The sequence below is a fragment of the Nycticebus coucang genome, chromosome 22 (genome assembly GCF_027406575.1).
Source record: "Nycticebus coucang isolate mNycCou1 chromosome 22, mNycCou1.pri, whole genome shotgun sequence".
Taxonomy (NCBI): domain Eukaryota; kingdom Metazoa; phylum Chordata; class Mammalia; order Primates; family Lorisidae; genus Nycticebus; species Nycticebus coucang.
In genome coordinates, this window is record NC_069801.1 from 29946541 (window position 1) to 29967396 (window position 20856).

Genomic DNA, 20856 nt, shown 5'->3' on the forward strand with positions numbered 1-20856 from the left:
CTCCCCCCTCCCTTCCTTCCTTGGCCCTTTCCTCATAGTCTTGTGCTATAGTCGGGTTATACCCTTCATGTAGAGAAATACTTCTTTTTAAACTTTTCAATTTTATTTTATTTTATTATTTTTTGGGGGTTTTTTTAAAATTTTATTTTATGTACATGTGTTGTCCATCTATGGATGTATTGAGTTAGCTGGGTTTCTTTCATGGCATCCCCCTGGAGAATCCATTCAAGGAAGATTACTTAGTCCAACTTAATGAACCCGATGTCCTTTGCGTACTGACGGAAGCACTGACGGCACATATTCAGGCCGTACTTCCGGATCAGACCGTGCTGGTTTGAGCAGACACGACAAGAGCGAGAACCCTGGCCGAATTTTCGCGGGTGGCTCCAGTAGAGCTGCTGGTGCCCCATCTTGCTTTCAGGAGTGCAACGAGGCAAAAGCAAAACTTTTCAATTTTAATTAAATGAACTTTCCCTTAGATTTCCCTAGACTGGTTTGCAATCTAAGGTAATAGGAAACAAGGCTCTGGGCATTTTGAAGAAACTACAGGTTAAGCCATGGTGCCAAGCAGAAGACTGAAACCCTGAACTCAGTGTCAAATCTCAGGCATGGTCTGGGATAGAGGCAGATTCTCAACCTTTTCTTAGTATTCTCTCCTTTTCACCAATTACATTTCCCCTTCTCTGGCTAATCCAGTGCAGTATGAAATTCCTTCATTGCCTCTTCTGTCAAACTACTATTTGGAGGGAACCTGGTAGGCATCTGTGGCTTCGGCTTAGATTGGCAAGGCCACTGACTAGCTGTGATCCACTTCCTCCTGAGACAGCTTGGACAGCAGGGGAAATTGGAAGGCCTCGTGCACTGGAAATAATGTTGTTATCCTTGGGAAACCTGGCAACAGTTGCTTCTGATTCCTGGTGGAAATGACCAATCAGGATCAATCTATATTATTGGGAAAGATCAAGGAAAAAAAACAGCTTCCTCTCCAAAAATGGGAAAGAGGAAGTAAGGAGACAAGAAACCAAAAATATTTAGAATGGCACAAAAAGTTACATGCATAAACTTCTTTCTGTTATTAAATCTAGCTATAAGTTTCCTAAGTCCAGTTATCAAGTTAAATTGTGTGGGATAGAAGAGAGAGGCCCACTGGAATTTCCCTTAGGAGTTCACGGCTTCCGTCTGAGAGGTCCTTGGTTTGCGCTGGGGGAGCCCGTTTTTGAATGAGGGCTTGGGTGGGCTAGGTTCCATGCTGGCTCCAGTTCCACTGGTCCCTGCAGAGTGAGCCTGGCCCCATTCACTCGTGTTTTCTGGTGCCTGGGGCGGAACACTGATACCTAGAACCAGATGAATACCACGAGCTGTTTCTGTAATGACCCACATTGTCATGTCGACCTTGGTTCATAGGATCATTGGACTTTTGGCCTTGTGGCCTGTAGCCTTGTCCTCCTGGCGTATTCCCCGGCAATACCTCCCGATGTGGCTGGTAGGGCCGGCTACTGGAGTTTGCTATGGCTGGAGGAGTCTCGCCTGGTGTAGAGTTTTTCTTGTTAGCACTTGTAAGGCTGGGAGCAGAGGCATCACTCGAGCTACTCAAGGATACAGATGTAACTGAGCTACATCGGGATCTGGTTGAGTAGCTATTCTTTGGATGGGACACTTGTCCAAAGGAATCAATGCTCTTTTTTAGGGTCTCCACATCACAGGTGAACCGGGCTACTTGCTCCAGATCCTTGTCATATTTACGTTCGCTAACGAAGTGCTTGATAACAGCTCTGAGCTCAACCAGTTGCTCCTCTGACATTCGAACAGCCACATCAGTCATCTTCTTTAGAAGTTCAGCTTTCTTTTGTCAGCGTAGCAAAATTTCCATTGCTTCAGCTTTTACTTTGTCCATTTCAGCAAGCAATGCCAGTTCTTGATCCATTAAACAGCTCTGCAATTCAGCAAAAGCTTGTTTCATTTTCTTTTTTTTTTTTTTGTAGAGACAGAGTCTCACTGTACCGCCCTCGGGTAGAGTGCCGTGGCGTCACACGGCTCACAGCAACCTCTTAACTCTTGGGCTTACGCGATTCTCTTGCCTCAGCCTCCCGAGCAGCTGGGACTACAGGCGCCCACCACAACGCCCGGCTATTTTTTTGCTGCAGTTTGGCCGGGGCTGGGTTTGAACCCGCCACCCTCAGGTATATGGGGCTGGCGCCCTACTCACTGAGTCACAGGCGCCGCCCTTGTTTCATTTTCTTAATGGAAGCATCCATCTCTTCTTTAACAACAACTCGATACCGTGCAAGAGACACTGTACAGCGCTGGAGGTCTTTTATAGATTTTTCTTTTTTTTTTTTTTTTTTTTGTAGAGACAGAGTCTCACTGTACCGCCCTCGGGTAGAGTGCCGTGGCGTCACACGGCTCACAGCAACCTCTAACTCTTGGGCTTACGCGATTCTCCTGCCTCAGCCTCCCGAGCAGCTGACTTTTATCGATTTTTCAATATTGGAACCTAACTTTTTATTGGTGGAGGAGAAGGGAACATCTTCCATCCCCAGATTTGAAAAGTGAGGTGCCGTGGTAGGTCTTGAGAGAGATTTGGCAGCATTCCTGGATTGTCGAGAATTCTGAATAGAGTACATAGTCAAAGACTTGGACCCCAAATCAGAGACACCATTCTCCTGCATGGATCCTGTTCTAACTAGCAGATCTGGTGTGGCAGACTCAGGATCCTCCAGTTCTCTGGCATCTATTGAAAGTGTCTCCAAACCTTCACTGAGTGGGTCCACAGACTCAGTATCATTGATGGCACTATTGACATGGTAACCATTAATATAGACTATTCCTCTTGAATGGAAACCGATTTACTGGAATCTGGGCTACTGTTACTTGCGTCTGCTGCAGGTTTTGGTTTGCTTTTCTTCTTTTTGTTCTTTTTCTTGCCTGTTACTGTCCATTCTTTGAGTACTTCACTGGCACTACCTTCCATGAATGCTTGTACTGTTTTGTCCACACAATTATCAAAGTGCTGCAAAACCAGGATGATTTCATTGTTGCTTTTATTGGGAACTATTGCACGCACTGCATTTATCTTCTCTTCCATGTTCTCGAAAGCTCTTTCCTGAGCCAGTACAGTATTGGACTGCAAATCAAAAATGAATCCTTCTGGCTTTGTTTCCTAGACATTGCAGTTTCTTTGATCTCAAAAAATACAGAAGAAAAGTATCCTTTTGCCTTGTGTAGGTATCTTTGATTTATGCGGGCAACAGAAGTCTGTAATTAGAAGTCATAAATACAAAATCCTGTTGTTGGAAATTCTGCTCACTGCTGTTAATCTCCTTTCCTTCTCTTGTATCAACTGCTTGTCAGAAAGTATCATTGCAGGCGTTCATTCATGTCTCTTTTTCCAGGAAGAGTCTCAGACTGCGCCCCCGGCAGCCGCATCCCCCTCCTTTTGGGCTCTACTTCCCGGACGCTTCGGGGTCTGAGAAGAGGAAAGATGCTCTGCCTCCTTTTCCTCCTCTTCTCAAAATCCACTCTTACCCTCTAGTGACCCAGGGGTCCTCAAACTACGGCCCGCGGGCCACATGCGGCTGTGTGATTGTATTTGTTCCCGTTTTGTTTTTTTTTACTTTAAAATAAGATATATACAGTGTGCATAGGAATTTGTTCATAGTTTTTTTTTTTTTTAAACTATAGTCCAGCCCTCCAACAGTCTGAAGGACAGTGAACTGGCCCCCTGTTTAAAAAGTTTGAGGACTTGGGCGGCGCCTGTGGCTCAGTCGGTAAGGCGCCAGCCCCATATACTGAGGGTGGAAGGTTCAAACCCAGCCCCGGCCAAACTGCAACCAAAAAAAAAATAGCTGGGCGTTGTGGCGGGCGCCTGTAGTCCCAGCTACTCGGGAGGCTGAGGCAAGAGAATCACTTAAGCCCAGGAGTTGGAGGTTGCTGTGAGCTGTGTGAGGCCACGGCACTCTACCGAGGGCCATAAAGTGAGACTCTGTCTCTACGAAAAAAAAAAAAAAGTTTGAGGACCACTGCGTCAGACCCAGCCACTCAGCAACCCTCAGACAGTCCTATGCATTCTTATCTTTGATCCCCAGCTGGGAGTGATGCTTCTCTTCTGACCCCCTGCCATGTTGTTCTCATTTTTTCCAGTTTGCTTGTTGCACGCAGATTGGCAGAAGACTCCCCTACCAGACTTCTGAGTGTTGGAGCAGGGAGAAGACCTTAGGAACCTCAAATGCTTCACACTGTAAACCATAGTTGCTTGAAGAACACTAGTTTCATGGACGTGGTGAGAAGCTGACAGGGATGTGAATGAAGATAGTTGGGTTGCAGTGGGCAAGGAGAGTAGGGATGAATGGTAAAGACTGAAAAAACCAGAGAATCTGGAGGCTGATTACATCTGGAGTGTGGGTGGAAGGAGGAAGAAATCAGTGATTTAAATTTTAACTCTGAGTATCCAGAGAGATTATAGGAATAAGAGGGGTGTGGTTGGGATTGATGCATGTTGAGGAAATCTCATTTTTTGGCTACTACCCAGCAACTGAACTCCTTTCCCATGTTTGAGGAAATCTGATATTTCTATGAATTTCAGTGGGAGGTGGAGTTTTGTTTCCCACAACAGATGATGTAAAGGCCAGATACGGTCTTTGATCCTTGTCAGCTATGGTGTGGGCTTGTCACTTAAACTTAGGCTTTAATTAGACTTTAATCTGGAGCAAGCAATACCAGCCAGCAAGAAGTGTTTAGGCCTTGTCCTGTGTGCCCTCATCCACTGCCTCGTTCCTGGCGGTGGGTTCTGCTGCTGAAGCTCTTTCCTTTGCTGCCTACCTTCATTGGTTCCTGTACATTTTCCGATGGTTCTCCAGCCTTTCTGACAACGCTTTGAATCACCTGATGTCTTTTTAGCAAATTCCTTTTCTATTTATTTTCTTTTTTTTTTTTTTTTTTTTATTTTTGGCCGGGGCTGGGCTTGAACCCGCCACCTCCGGCATATGGGACTGGCGCCCTACCCGTTGAGCCACAGGCGCCGCCCTTATTTTCTATTTATTTATTTTTGAGACAGAGTCTTGCTTTGTTGCCTTGGTGTCACAGCTCATAGCAACCTCAGGCTCTTGGGCTCAAGCGATTCTCTTGTCTCAGCATCCCCAGTAGCTGGGACTACAGGTGCCTGCCACAACGCCCGGCTATTTTTTGTTGCAGTTGTCGTTGTTTAGCTGGCCCAGGCAGGTTCAAACCTGTCAGCCTCGAACCTGTTAAGGTGCCATAACCACTGTGCTCCTTTTCTTTTCTTTCTTTTTTTTTTTAGAGACAGTCTCACTTTACTGCCCTTGGTAGAGTGCTGTGGCGTCACACAGCTCATAGCAACCTCCACCTCCTGGGCTTAGGTGATTCTCTTGCCTCAGCCTCCCGAGTAACTGGGGACTACAGGGACCTGCCACAACACCCAGCTATTTTTTTTTTTTTTTTTGCAGTTCGTTTTTTGGCTGGGGCTGGGTTTGAACCCGCTACCTCTGGCATATGGGGCCGGTGCCCTACTCCTTTGAGCCATAGGCTCTGCCCAGCTTAACCACTTCTTTAACTTCTACTGTAAAAAAATTGTTTTTGAGATAGAGTCTTACTTTGTTACCCTGCCCAGAGTGCTGTGGTGTCATCATAGCTCACTGCAACCTTCAATTCTTGGGCTCAAGTGATCCTCCTGTCTCAGCCTCCCAAGTAGCTGGAACTGTATGGACCTGCCACCATCACTGGTTAATGATTGCGTATTTTGAGGTTCACATTTTTTACTTTATTATAAAAATTTCAAACATTTATAAAAGTGGGTGGCACTGGGTGACGCCTGTGGCTCAAGGAGTAGGGCGCAGTCCCATATGCCAGAGGTGGCAGGTTCAAATCCAGCCCTGGCCAAAAACCACAAAAAAAAAAAAAAAAAAGTGGGCGGCACCTGTGGCTCAGTGAGTAGGGCGCCGGCCCCATATGCCAAGGGTGGCGGATTCAAATCCAGCCCCTGCCAAACTGCAACAAAAAAATATATCCGGGGGTTGTGGTGGGCACCTGTAGTCCCAGCTGCTTGGGAGGCTGAGGCAAGAGAATCATGTAAACCCAAGAGTTACAGGTTGCTGTGAGCCGTGTGACGTCATGGCACTCTACCTGAGGGCGGTACAGTGAGACTCTGTCTCTACAAAAAAAAAAAAAAAAAAAAATTTACAAAAGTAGACTCACATAATGGACACCCATATACCCGTCACTCAGATTCATCATTCATAACATTTCATCACATTTACAGCATCATTTTTGTTGTTGCTAAAATGTTTCAAAACAAATCATTTTTCCTTTTTACATCTAAAAATCATGGTTTTTGAAAACATTTCCTACATAACCACAATGTCATTACACACCTAATAACAATTATTAATTCTTTGGTAGCAACTAATATCCAGTTCATAATTGTTTCCCCAGTTGTGTAAAAAACAATTGTTTAATTCTCAATCTGAGGTACTGCATTTCATTCGTATGTCTTTAGATCTCTTAATCTAGAATAGTCTCTCCTTCCCTTTTTAAAATCACTGGATTATTATTATCATTATTATTTGAGACAGAGCCTCAACCTGTCACCCTGGGTAGAGTGCTGTGGCATCACAGCTCCCAGCAACCTCCAACTCCTGGGCTCAAGCGATTCTCCTGCCTCTGCCTCCCAAGTAGCTGGGTCTACAGGTCCCCACCACAACGCCCGGCTATTTTTTGGTTTCAGCCATCATTTTGTTTGTCAGCCTGGGCTGGATTCAAACCCGCCAGCTCAGGTGTATGTGGCTGGTGCTTGAGCCACGGGCACTGAGCCAAGTCACTGGATTATTAAAAATATAAAATTCAATTGGACACGGTGGCTCATGCCTGTAATCCTAGCACTCTGAGGCGGGTGGTTGCTTGAGCTCAGGAGTTTAAGACCAGCATGAGCAATAGCAAGACCTTGTCTCTACTAAAAATGAAAAACTGAGGCAAGAGGATCACTAAATGAGCCCAGGTGTTTGAGGTTGCTATGAGCTATGATGCCACAGAATTCTATCCAGGGCGACAGCGTGTCTGTCTTAAATGAATGAGCCTCGGCACCCGTAGCTCAGTGAGTAGGGCACCAGCCACATACACTGAAGGTGACAGGTTCGAGCCCGCCCAGGCCTGCTAAACAACAACGACAACTGCAACTACAGAAAAAAAAAAAGGGCCGGGTGTTGTGGCAGGTGCTTGTGGTCCTAGCTACTTGGGAGGCTGAGGCAAGAGAATCACTTGAGCCCAAGAGTTAGTGGTTGCTGTGAGATGTGACGCCACGGCACTCTACCAAGGGTGACATAGTGAGACTCTGTCTCAAAATTAAATAAATAAATAAAAATGAATGAATGAATAAATAAAACATGTCAGTTGCTAGGCAAAATAATGCACATTCTGGATTTGTCTGGTTGCTTCATCATAGTATCACTTCATTTATTCCTCTGTCCTTTGAAATGTTTTCAGCTAGAGATTAACATGAAAGGCTTGAGTAGAATCAGCTTTTCTGGGGGTGAGTATAGTTCACACTGGTGCTTTGTGCTTCATGGGGTAGTCTTTTCTTTTTTTTTTTTTAATTTTTTTTTTTTTTTGGTTTTTGGCCGGGGCTAGGTTTGAACCTGCCACCTCTGGCATATGGGACCAGCACCCTACTCCTTGAGCCACAGGCGCCGCCCTATGGGGTAGTCTTTTCAACCTTGCCTCTCATTAGAATCAGCTTGAAGCACTTTTTATTTATTTATTTATGAGACTTATTTATTTATATATTTTTAGACACAGTCTCACTTTGTTGCCCTTGGTAGAGGGCTATGGTGTCACAGCTCACAGCAACCTCGAACTCTGGGGCTTAAGTGATTCTCTCTTTTTTTTTTTTTTTTGTAGAGACAGAGTTTCACTGTACCGCCCTCGGTAGAGTGCCGTGGCGTTACACGGCTCACAGCAACCTCTGTTGGGCTTACGCGATTCTCTTGCCTCAGCCTCCTGAGTAGCTGGGACTACAGGCGCCCGCCACAATGCCTGGCTATTTTTTTTTTGTTGTTGCAGTTTGGCCGGGGCTGGGTTTGAACCCGCCACCCTCGGCATATGGGGCCGGCACCCTACTCACTGAGCCACAGGCGCCACCCTTAAGTGATTCTCTTGCTTCAGCCTCCCAAGTAGCTGGGACTAGAAGTGTCTGCCACAACACCCAGCTATTTTTTTTTTTTATTGGTTGTAGTTGTTGTTTGGTAGGCCCGGGCTGGATTCGAACCCCCCAGCTCCAGTGTATGTGACTGGCGACTTGCTGCTGAGCTATAGGTGCGGAGTCCAAAATCTTATTTTGTAGCCCTTGGTAGAGTGCTGTGGTGTCATAGCTCACAGCAACCTCAAACTCCTGGGCTCAAGCAATCCTCTTTCTTTTTTTTTTTTTTAATCTTTAAAAATTTTTTTTCTTTTATTAAGTTATATACACATAGATCATCAATACATTTATGCATTTGTGGGGTACAATGTGTTGATTTTTTTATACAATTTGGAGTGCTTACATCAAACTGATCAATGTAGATTTCACCTCATTTACTTAATTATTGTTAAGACATTTGTGTTCTATTTTTTTTTTTTTTTTTGTAGAGACAGAGTCTCACTGTACCGCCCTCGGGTAGAGTGCCATGGCGTCACACAGCTTACAGCAACCTCTAACTCTTGGGCTTACGTGATTCTCTTGCCTCAGCCTCCCGAGCAGCTGGGACTACAGGCACCCACCACAACGCCCGGCTATTTTTCTGTTGCAGTTTGGCCGGGGCTGGGTCCGAACCCGCCACCCTCGGCATATGGGGCCGGCGCCCTACTCACTGAGCCACAGGTGCCGCCCCTTATGTTCTATTTTTAAAAATTTATTTATTATTAAATCATAGCTGTGTACATTAATGCAATCATGGGGCACCATACACTGGCTTTATATACCATTTGACATATTTTCATCATACTGGTTAACATAACCTTCAAGCAATCCTCTTGCCTCAGCCTCCCAAGTAGCTGGGACTACAGGTACCCGCCATAATGCCCAGCTATTTTTAGAGACACGGTATCACTTTTGTTCAGGCTGGTCTCGAACCTGTAAGCTTAGGCAATCCACCCACCTTGGCCTCCTAGAGTGCTAGGATTATAGGCATGAGTCACCGCACTTGGCCTGGACTCCCTCCCTTTAGAATAAATAGAAAGGAAAAGGGGCTCGACACCTGTAGCTCAGCAGCTAGGGCGCCAGCCACATACACTAAGGCTGGCAGGTTCGAATCTAGCCCTGGCCAGCTAAAAAAAAAAACAATGACAACTACAACAAAAAATAGCCAGGCATTGTGGTGGGCACCTGTGGTCCCAGCTACTGGGAGGCTGAAGCAAGAGAATCACTTAAGCTCAAGAGTTGGAGATAGCTGTGAGCTGTGACGCTACAGCACTCTACTGAGGGTGACATAGTGAGACCCTGTCTCAAAAATAAAAAAGAAAGGAAAAGGGCTTGGTGTAATGCCTGATAAAGTATGTATTGTTTTTTTATGTTAGTTTATGAATTATAATTGTGGTTTTCCATTTTATTGTCATAACTGGGCAAAATTTTTTTTTTTTTTTTGAAATAGAGCCTCAAGCTGTCACCCTGGGTATAGTGCTGTGGCATCACAGCTCACAGCAACCTCTAACTCCTGGGCTTAAGGGATTCTCCTGGGTATAGTGCTGTGGCATCACAGCTCACAGCAACCTCTAACTCCTGGGCTTAAGGGATTCTCCTGCCTCTGCCTCCCAAGTAGCTGGGATTACAGGTGCCCACCACAATGCCTGGCTATTTTTTGGTTGCAGCCATCATTGTTGTTTGGCAGGCCCGGGCTGGATTTGAACCTGTGAAAAAAAATTTTTTTTAACTTATTTTTTTTTTTTGTAGAGACAGAGTCTCACTGGTAGAAAAAAAAAAAAAAAAAAAAATTGGGTATTATGCTCACTATATAAATTTCCTAAAATTTGCATTTCTTTCTATGGTTTCCTGTGTCTTGCTTGAGTTGGTGCAAAACTATACTGGACATACACCACAGTGACAATCCAGATGGCTATGACACCAGATGGATGTGGATGAGGGAATCTGAGCTGGTTTAGAGCTGGGCACCTGCAGGTTCTACTTATGTTGAAGCTTCTCTATTGAGATTTAGATCTAAGGAAAAAAGTGAGTTAGACACTTATGTGGACTCCAGGATGATTTTCCTCATAGAATTTCCCTCTCTTTTATTACTTTCTCACTCTTTTTATTACTTCTTCTAGGAGCCATTAAAATTCTTTGGTTTTTGGCTTTCCTATAGTTTTGCTTTACATAATCTGTAGGGCATCCGAACTTTCTAAGAAGGGGTAAGACTCTAATTTTGCCCCCACCTGGGGCAGGGCCTAGAAATCTGTAAACTCAGTAACTTACCTGGGCAAGCTGGATTCGAAAGAACTCAACTAGTTCTTTTCTTAATAGATGAGGGAACCAAGGCTTGCTGAGGGTAACTGGTCTAAGATGACTTGGTGATTTAGGGCAGGGATGGGACCAGAGGGCAGTGTTCTGACCATGGTGCCTTTCCCCTAAAGAGGATGTGTCATGCCAGGCTTTGTGGTGTGACACCCTCATGCCCATCTAGCATGGTTCTAAATGAGCACTGATGTGTGCTTAGTACTCAGCGCACATCTCAGGCAGGGTGATCTTTTTCCTTTGCTTCCTCTGGCTCCCACACCTTCTCTGGATGCGCAGAACTACCATGCAAATAAACTTGTTCTTCTTAATGTTTGTGCAAGTATAGAGACATGAAACTCAGATTGCCTCATCACAGAGCTGCCTTACCAGAGATCTGTATCTTGTTTATTTACCGACAGGACTGACACATTCGAAACCATCAGCGTTGCTCTAGTATGGGTGGAAGAGGCTGCTGCTGCTTTTGGACAGCCCACGGCTACCTTCAAAGGCCCAGGACACGTTCAGGGCAGACAGTGAAGTTCCAATTCATGACAGCGACGTGGGGAACAGACTCAAAACAGGACAGAAACTTCCCCTTCATCTGTCACCCAGTAAGGCCTCCAGAATAGTGGCCAGATTAATTAAGAAACCAAAACAAAAGGCACTTTGTACATCTGCTGCAACAGGCGTTTTAGAACATGATGTGCTTTACCTGCCCAGTAGACCTTTGGCAGGGGTGGAGGTGTCTTCACAGGTAAGGAAGTGTAACTTTAATGGGTAGGAAGGAACTTAAATTTATTCGGTGGCTTACCTTTCCACTTCCAAACTCTATGCCTTTTGCTAGCCAAAGGGCAGCTTCCAGAACTATGTTGGCTCAGCTCTTCCTAGAGTGGGTGGAGCTGGGGTGATCCCTGTAGTTGGTCCACTTAGGCAATGACCATCTCAACTTAGTTTCTTTTCCCCCTCTGGACCTGGATCTCTGATGTCAATTGGCCCCAAACCCACTGGTTACTTAGTCCCAGGAAGGACCATGTCATGGAGGGCTTCCCCCACTCCCTTTTTTAGGCTTGTCAAACGAAGCAGTGAGATTGGAAAAGGAACAAATCTGTAACTAGTTGTGATCAATTATTTGTAAACACGACTGCACTCAGACCAGCCAAACTTTTAGTTTTGGTTTCTTTTCTTTTTTTTGAGATGAAGTCATACTATGTTGCCCAGGCAGCACTTGAACACCTGGGCTCAAAGGACCCTCTTGCCTCAGCTTCCTGAGTAGCTGGGACTATTGGTGTGCAGTAGCTTGCTGATCCTTCCTTAAATGAGGGCAGCTCTGGTTGGAGATATTTCACATGGACTCCAATTAGATGGGGCCTCTTGCTGCATTCTGCTGAGTTTAATCCTGCCATCGGAAGTGGCTCAGCTGTGACACAGCAGGGAGAGGGCCACAGCACACCTGCCTCCTATGTACCCAGCCTAAGGCTCTGCTTGGTGACTGATGGTGAAGCAGAGGACACAGATGTCACAGCTTATCATGCTGGGTGTTTAGAAAGCAAGCTAAGTATCAGAGAGGACTCTGGGGGTAAGGAGTACATATCATGCTGAAAAACGAAATATGCCCTTGGTACTCATCTCTGTGTGGGATAAACTCACATCCACATATGCACAGACAATGGGCAGAGAGGTACAGACCCCCAGACCCACATGCCCTGCTTGGGGCCCAGCTGAATGTTCCCTGCCTCAGCCTTGCTTATTCTGCCTCTCTGAGGTCACAGTTCCCGTTGTACCAGAGAGAGTACGGCTATCTACACTGGGCTCTGCCTACTAGGCAGAATGCATCCCTGGAGACTAGAAGGTTTTGTTATGATTTATAGGCATCTGAGGTGTAGGTCCGTACACGAAAGCTGAAATAGTCAACATGAAAGCGACAGTAGGAGTGACCCCTCACTGACTCTGGGACTCAAACCTCAGGCCCAGGGAGCCTTGGATGGCTGTCATAGAATTATGAATAAACTGGGAAAGATCCAGTTCAAAAGCCAGTATATATTTGCTGGAAATATGTGTCTGTGTGCCTTCAAGAGAGGGTACTCCCTGAGGGAGATGTGCACAGTTCGTTACCACATAAATAGGAACTAGAGGTGCTGGCTGCACTCAGTAGAAAACTAGCAGCATTATTCTGGGCCCTGGAGCATTCCCCAGGGGTCCTCAGCACGAGGCCTCTCTTTTGGGGGAGGAGTGTGCCTGGTCAGCAGAGTTATAACTCATCCATCATGGCCAGCAAATCATCCCCCTTGCTGGTGCTTGACCTTGGCTGCTCTGTGATCTCAAACTCCCCCATAATCCGAGCCAACTCTTCGTTCCGTTGCTGGTCCTGTTAGAGAAGGGAGAGGAGAAAGTGAATGAGGAGGATGTGTCCTCCCTGTTGTCTCTCTGTGCAGTAGGCATTTAGTTTTTCACCCCCTCACTGTGATGCATTTCGCCTGCTTGTTACAGGCTGAATACAGAATAAAAAGGGGTCTTTGAAGTTCAAGGTTACCATGAGAAGGGAATAAGATTTGATGCTGTGTAATCCCCAATACGCACCTGGGTAGCCTGTATGTTGATAACTTCATAGGACAATTCTTCCGGTCTGGTTAGCGCTGCTTGTCTAGATGAGACAGTAAAGACGCAGATCCAAAGTTAGGGTTCTCTCCCTGCTAGCATGGCAACCCGTCTTTCCTGCCTCATCTTCTGCCATTGCCCTTTAGCTTTCTATTCCATCTCTAGAAAGTCAAGTTCTTTTTTTTTTTTTTTTAAGACAGAGTCTCATGCTGTTGCCCTGGGTAGAGTGCCATAGCATCATAGCTCACAGCAACTTCCAACTCTTGGGCTCAAGCAATCCTCTTGCCTTAGGTTTTCTATTTTTAGTAGAGATGGGGTCTCACTCTCGCTCAGGCTGGTCTCGAACTCGTGAGCTCAGGCAATCCACCCTTCTTGGCCTCCCAGAGTGCTAGGATTATAGGTGAGCCACTGTGCCTGGCTGTCATATTCTATCTCTTTGCCTTTGTACCTTTGCACACACTAAAATCTGAAAATAATGCTTTTTTTTTTTGTAGAGACAGAGTCTCACTTTATGGCCCTCAGTAGAGTGCTGTGGCCTCACACAGCTCACAGCAACCTCCAACTCCTGGGCTTAAGTGATTCTCTTGCCTCAGCCTCCCGAGTAGCTGGGACTACAGGCGCCCCCCACAACGCCTGGCTATTTTTTGGTTGCAGTTTGGCCGGGGCCGAGTTTGAACCTGCCACCCTCGGTATATGGGGCCGGCGCCTTACCAACTGAGCCACAGGCACCGCCCTGAAAATAATGCTTTTTTCCCTTCCTCTGCTTGGCAAACTCTAAGACCCAGATCAGATGCCACTCTTTCAATTTGCTGGTGCAAAGTCAGTCACTGTGTCCTCAATTAGAGTATTCATGACATGACTGAACTCACTTAAGTACTTGTTCATTTTCCCACTAGCTGGGAGGTTATAGGTGTTATACTCCATCTTTATGTCCCCAGTATTTAGTACATGTACCTGCCATACAGAAGTAAACAAAAGAAGTTAGTTTAATGAATGGGGAAAGAGAAGGCAACCCTCACCCCAAATATTTGGTTGAGGGAGGATTGATGAGATAATGCATGTAAACATGTTCCGTAAACTATACAGAACTATATAAATCTTGGTGAATTACTACTGCTATTGGTTGGGTAAGACTATCTAATCCCAAAGAAATCAAGCTCCAACCTCCCTCAGGTTTCTTTCCTTTTCTTTTTTGAGACAGTCTTACTCTGTTGTCCAGGCTAGAGTGACATGGCATCAGCCTAGCTCACAGCAATCTCAAACTCCTGGGCTCAAGTGAGCCTCCTACCTTAGCCTCCCAAATAGCTGGGACTGCAGATGGTGCCACAAGGCCTAGCTAATTTTTCTACTTTTAGTAAAGATGGTGTCTTGGTCTCATTCAGGCTGGTCTTGAACTCTTTTTTTTTTTTTTTCTGAGACAGAGCTTCAATGTCACCCTGGGTAGAATGCCGTGGCACCACAGCTCACAGCAACCTCCAACTCCTGGGCTTAAGTGATTCTCTTGCCTCAGCCTCCCTGGTAGCTGGGACTACAGGCGCCTGCCACAACGCCTGCCTATTTTTAGAGATGAGGTCTTCCTCTGGCTTAGGCTGGTCTCAAACCTGTGAGCTCAGGCAATCCACCCGGCTCGGCCGCCTGGTGTGTTAGCTTGTTGTGATTTTTACATTTGTATTTATGAGTGTCACTGGTTTGTAATGTCATTTTTGGGTTCTTATCATACTTGGGATTTTTATATATATCTTTCTTTCTTTTTTTTTTTTTTGCAGTTTTTGGCAGGGGCCAGGTTTGAACTCACTACCTCTGGTATAGGGGCTGGCACCCTACTCCTTGAGCCACAGGCATATATAATGGATTTTTATATATGTCTTTAAAGAAAAAAGTTTAAAACATACTCCTCTTCTTCATCAGTGGTAAAGAGATTCAATCGGAATCCTGGCTCTGGGCCACTGGGTTTCTTAATCTCCATCCCTCCCATCAGCCTGGCCAAGAAATTCAGTTCTTCTTTAGCAAGAGGGTTGGGAGCAATGCTTTCCTGCAGAAACAATTGCATGAGTTTTAGCCACATAAATGTGATCACATTTCCCGCTAAGACCTGAGACCCAGGGTGGTATTATCGTATAATAAAGCAAAATAATAACTATTTCTGAGTCCAAATAAAGCATAGGAGCCTGGTTTAATCAAAAGACAAATCATCCATGTCAGAAGCACAGGGAATTTAGGAACACAAACCAGATTTTCATACTTTCAAGATGAGTGGAGGGCCTCGGGGATACACATTTCTCCTCAAACTACCTTCCTCCTTGAAGAACTTTGCTTCCTTTTCAGTTGCCCAGTTCCCTCAGTGTTGAGGAAGCCTCAGTCAAGTCTCCAACGCACTCACTCCAGAGGCAATGCCATACTGCCCTCAAGCGGCGACGGTCGGGAACACACCCTCGGATCCATTTTTCTCCTCTCAAGGTCCTCACCCCATGTCAGCTTTGCCCCTTCCTTCTAACCCAGGCTTCCTTGCTCTTTCCCTTCCGTTACTCTGCTACCAGTTATCTAAAATACAGTTTTCAGATAATTTCTCCTTGACTTGAAACAAACCCCGCCTGTCTAAAGAACAAAGTCCTAATCGTTTAAGCCCCTTCCTAATCAGGCCCCAATGTCCCTCTCCAGTTAAACCTCAGCCAGTGGCCTCAGTTAGCTATGATCCAGACCCATGGAACATATGCCCCCTCCCTGCTCCTCTAAGCATGCTGTGCTTTGTCCCTCTGTGTCCCTGCTCATCCTGTCACCTGGGCCTGCATGTCCATTTCTCCTTCTCTGCTATTTAGTATTTTATCCACTTTGTTTATTTTTTTGAGACTGGGTCTCACATTGTTGCCCAGGCTGTAGTGCAGTGGCATCATAGCTTACTGCAGCCTTGAGCTCCTGGACTCAAGCAATCTTTGCACCTCAGTCTCCCATGTAGCTGGGACTATAGGCATGTGCCACCTTGCCTGGATAATTTTCCTTTTTTTTTTTTTGAGACAGAGTCTCTGTTGCTCAGGCTAGAGTGCTGTGATGTCAGCCTAGCTCACAGCAACCTCAAACACTCCTGTGTTCAAGTGATCCTCCTGCCTCAACCTCCCAAGTAGCTGGGACTATAGGCACTTGATACAATGATCTGCTAATTTTTCTATTTTTAGTAGAGATGGGGTCTTATTCTTGCATAGGCTGGTCTAGAACTCCTAAGCTTGAGGGATCCTCTGGCCTCAGCCTCCAGAGTGCTAGGATTACAGCTATGAGCCACCAAACCCAGACTTGCCTGGGTAATTTTTTTTTTTTTTTGTAGAGACAGAGTCTCACTTTACTGCCCTCGCTAGAGTACCATGATGTCACACAACTCACAGCAACCTCCAGCTCTTTGGCTTACACGATTCTCTTGCCTCAGCCTCCCAAACAGCTGGGACTACAGGCGTTCGCCACAACGCCCGGCTATTTTTTTTGTTGTTGTTGCAGTTTGGCCGGGGCCAGGTTTGAACCCACTACCCTTGGTTATGGGGCCGGTGCCCCACTCACTGAGCCACAGGTGCCGCCCTGCCTAGGTAATTTTTAAAGTTTTTGTAGAGATGGGTATGTGGGAATCTTGCTATGTTGCTCTTGAAATCTTGGGCTCAAGTGATCCTCTCAACTCAGTCCGCCAAAGTGCTGGGAGTACAGGTGTGAGTCACTGCAACCAGCCCTATTTTACCCACTTTGGAGCCCAACTTCAATGTCCCTCCTTTGAAAAGTCTTTCTGATCCAGTCCCTCCATCCACCCCACTGGACAGGTCATATGATCTTCTGGAACAGCATTGTTAAGAACGCCTAGCTAGCCCCTCTTCCATGCTGTTAATTTACTCCTATCACTGTCTTCCCCAGGATTCTATAAGCCCCTTCAGGGTGGGACCATATCTGTGTCAGCTTAGTGTCCCTGGGTATCCAGCCCACTTAAGCAATTTAATAGCTATTTCCTGAATAATTGAATATTCCATGATTTGTCCTATGTCTAGCTGGGAGCTAGTTCACTGAAAATTTGTGAAGATGAAATTCAGAGACAATAAAATCCTACTTTGAACTTACCTCCCACACCACTATTTAGGGAAGCATTAAAAAGAGATGCTTTAATGATCAGGATACACACAAGTGCTGGAGTCAGCAACAACAGACCTAATGGCGCTGGTACAATGCTATTACACATGTCCTGGTGTGTGGTTCCTGTTTAATTATGGTGGTTGAGCCAAGCCTAAAATTACCTAACTAGGAGATCAGTGGAAGTCTCCGTGAATAGCTGCAATTAAAAACCTGTGTGCTTACAAGGCTGAATGGAGAAGATTGCAAATAACGAAAGAAATGTTGGCTACTTTTGAATTCCCACTCCTTTCTCCATGCAGATTTCTGTTATCTAGAAAGAAGCTGTAAGGATAGGGGAGGGAGACATGCTCACCTGTGTCCGTGAGCCTGAATTCTTTGATGCTCCAGACATATGGGTTTCCACAGGCCGATTCACGCTGTACCTGATGTTAACAGAAAATGGTGACATCATCTACTTTCCTTCCACTGAATTCCTTCTAACTCATACATGCAGTTCAGTTTTAATTTTGAGACATTAAATAACACCCAGAAAGGTGCTATGAGTACAGGATGCAACTAAGTGGGTGTTTAAACCACTCAAAGTTTATTTCTTCCCAAAGAAGAATACCTGGGGAAGCTGCACAGAAATGTTTCCACTTGTAAAGAGCAGCATGGCTCACTGGAAAGACATACATCATCACTTGAGGGCCAAGCATGGTGTATTTCTGGATTTCCATTGCAACAAAGGGTATGGCTAATTCTCTTCCATGCTTATTTAAAATTGTATATATATATATATATTTTTTTTTTTTTTTCTTTTTTTGATACAGAATCTCACTATGTCACCCTTGGTAGAGTACCATGGCATCGCAGCTCACAGCAACCTCCAACTCTTGGGCTTATGCGATTCTCTTGCCTCAGCCTCCCAAGTAGCTGGGAGTACAGGCACCTGCCACAACACTTGGCTATTTTTTTGTTGCAGTTGTCATTGTTGGTTTAGCTGGCCCGGGCTGGGTTTGAACCCGCAAGCCTTGGTGTATGTGGCTGGTGCAGTAAACATTGTGCTACGGACGCTGAGCCTTTTTTTTTTTGGTTGTTGTTGCAGTTGTCATTGTTGTTTTAGTTGGCCCAGGTTGGGTTTGAACCCTCCAGCCTCAGTGTATGTGGCTAGCGCCCTACCCACTGAGCTACAGATGCTGCCTAAAGTTATATATCTTTTTGACCTGTTGAGTTGCCTTGTTTGGAGTTCTTGGGTGCCCTTTGAAAATGTCAGGGCCATGCATACCTTGTATCTAAGGGGAAATTACTCCAGTCATCAGCAGGGATTTTCTTTTTTTTTTGTCCGGGGCTAGGTTTGAACCCGCCACCTCCGGCATATGGGACCGGCGCCCTACTCCTTGAGCCACGGGCGCCGCCCATCAGCAGGGATTTTCATAGAAGTCAGGTTGGTTTTTTTTTTTTTTTTTTAAATGAAATGACCTCCTTTGGACTTGTTAATTCAGGGAAGGAGAATTTGCTTACATGTTAGTTCCCAGTTTCAGGACTCGGTCTCCATAAAGTTCAAGAGAACCTTCTTTGTGTGCAGCGACATAGTTTCCACCATGTTTGAATTCCATCTTCTTTACTTCTTCGCCTTTCTTGTTGAACATTCTACACACAATACAAAGTATGACATGATGGGATGTTCTCAGAACTTAGGTAGTCCTGAAGCTTTCTCTGTACCATAGAACAAAAAGGAATTCATGCACTCCTTCAAGATAAAGATATTGGTTGTGATGATAACAATGCAATTAATAATATTTATTGAGCATATGTCATATGCTAAGGGATATGTGAGCCCTGCAGAGCACTATTACCTTATTCATCCTCACAGTAACCACTTAAGAGATGAGGAAATGAGGCCGGGAGCACTGGGTGACTTGCCTCAAGTCCCTCTGCTAAGTGGCAAAGCCAGGAGTAGAACCTGAGGGGCTCAGCAGTGCTGCCTTCTCTGTGGTGGCCCAGTCCTGGTTTCTTGGTGCCCCGAATGCAGCCCCGATAATCACTGTTAAACATTCACCTGATGAGTCCAGGAACTTCCGTTCCCCAGGGAACAGGCCCGGACACTGGCAACACAAAGCGCCCATTAGAATTCTGAACTCTGTCCTTCAGAAATATGGACACCTGGAAAAAATACATTTATTGTCATGTTTCTTGGTGTGTTTTCAGAAACAAAGATTCTGAGGGTGGAAAGTATGTAGTGATTTGAGAATGTTACCAAGTGAGTTTATAATTCACCATAACTAACATCTGTAGAGTTATACAGTGTTTTTACAACCAGAAGTACTTGCGTGCTGCCCATCAAGCCCTTCTGGTGAGTCCCTTTTCTCCTATTTTAAAGACGAGGAAGCTGAGGTTGAGAGTGAAATAACTTGTCCAAAGAGAACAATCGTGGCAGGGGCAGGATTCAAAACCAACACTGAGGGCCGGGCGTGGTGGCTCATGCTTGTTAATCCAAGCATTTTGGGAGGCTGAGGCAGGTGGATTGCCTGAGCTCACAGGTTCGAGGCCAGCCTGAGCAGAGCGAGACCCTTTCTCTAAAAATAGTAGGGTGTTGTGGTGGGCACCTGTAGTCCCAGCTACTCAGGAGGCTGGGGCAAGAGGATGACTTGAGCCCAAGAGTTTGAGGTTGCTGTGAGCTATGCCGCCACGGCACTCTACCCAGGGTAATGAAGTACAATTCTGTCTCAAAAAAAAAAAAAAACACAAAAAACAAATCCAAAGTTGACTCCAAATTCCATACCCATTCCTTGGTTCCCTGCTGACTTTCCATGGAGCTGTGAACCCTGAGTTACAGATGAAGCATCAGCAGCTCAGAGGTTAAGACATATGCTCAAGGTCAGCCTTGGGAAGGGGCAGAGCTGAGGATTTGAACCCTGTGTGTCTGAGTCTGGAGCCTGCGTTCTTATCCATGTGCTGGACTGGAGAGGAGAGTGCAGCTGGGGCAGGTGGGCCCAGATGGCACTTGAGTTTGGAGCTTTTTCAATGTTACTGAAAACACGTTATACTTATTTCTACTCCCTTGTTTGGGTACTCTGTGTTAAGGTTTCAGTCATTCACAGATTAAATCCCATTAAGACTGTAGCAGTTTAGTCCCAGCTGCTCGGGAGGCTGAGGCAAGAGAATCACGTGAGCCCAAGAGTTAGAGGTTGCTGTGAGCCGTGTGACGCCATGGCACTCTACCCGAGGGCGGTACCGTGAGACTCTGTCTCTACCAAAAAAAAAAAAAAAAAAGACTGTAGCAGTTAATCTGTTTGACTGGGTCTTATCTTCCTCATCTATAAAATTAGATATAAACTTGTAGGTCCTTTAAACTCTAAAATTCTACATGTTTATATTAGTAATATTATCAAAAATAAGCATCTGTTGTGTGCAAGGCAGTGAAAACGCAAAGTGATGAGAAAGCGTAAGCTAGCAGTTTGCCATGCTGATGTTTGACTATGCTTAAATATCAGCTGCCCCCCCTCCTTTTTTTTTTTTTTTTTGGACAGAGTCTTGGCTTGGTGCCTGTAGCTCAGCAGTTAGGGTGCCTGGTGGGTTCAAATCCAGCCCGGGCATGCCAAACAATGACAACTACAACCAAAAAGTAGCTAGGTGTTGTGGCAGGCGCCTGTAGTCCCAACTACTTGGGAGGCTGAGGCAAGAGAATTGCTTAAGCCCAAGAGTTGGAG

The 20856-nt window shown here is 45.5% G+C and overlaps 2 protein-coding genes and 1 pseudogene across 7 annotated transcripts in view; all 3 read right to left on the bottom strand.

The window, feature by feature from the left end:
• Positions 1 to 181: 181 nt before the first annotated feature.
• On the bottom strand, positions 182 to 439 carry LOC128575084 (40S ribosomal protein S29-like). The gene has a single exon (XM_053576396.1). It carries the CDS (start codon positions 408 to 410, stop codon positions 240 to 242), a length of 171 nt encoding a protein of 56 aa, XP_053432371.1. The 5' UTR covers positions 411 to 439; the 3' UTR covers positions 182 to 239.
• Positions 440 to 1158: 719 nt separating this feature from the next.
• On the bottom strand, positions 1159 to 3391 carry LOC128575078 (spermatogenesis-associated serine-rich protein 2-like; annotated as a pseudogene). The gene is made up of 3 exons (XR_008376921.1): positions 2485 to 3391; positions 2242 to 2328; positions 1159 to 1967 (listed from the first exon to the last, which is right to left on the bottom strand). The product of XR_008376921.1 is annotated as a spermatogenesis-associated serine-rich protein 2-like (transcript).
• A 9103-nt stretch (positions 3392 to 12494) lies between these two features.
• The window catches only part of OSCP1 (organic solute carrier partner 1), a 34797-nt gene continuing 26435 nt past the window's right edge, over positions 12495 to 20856 (bottom strand). For all 5 annotated transcript variants that reach the window (XM_053576383.1, XM_053576382.1, XM_053576387.1 and 2 more), the window contains 6 exons: positions 19206 to 19309; positions 18668 to 18796; positions 17520 to 17589; positions 14962 to 15101; positions 13052 to 13115; positions 12495 to 12839 (listed from right to left, as the gene is read on the bottom strand). In XM_053576383.1, coding sequence (XP_053432358.1) covers positions 12723 to 12839; positions 13052 to 13115; positions 14962 to 15101; positions 17520 to 17589; positions 18668 to 18796; positions 19206 to 19309 — 624 coding nt within the window. In that variant the 3' untranslated portion in view covers positions 12495 to 12722. The remainder of the gene's footprint in view (positions 12840 to 13051; positions 13116 to 14961; positions 15102 to 17519; positions 17590 to 18667; positions 18797 to 19205; positions 19310 to 20856) is intronic.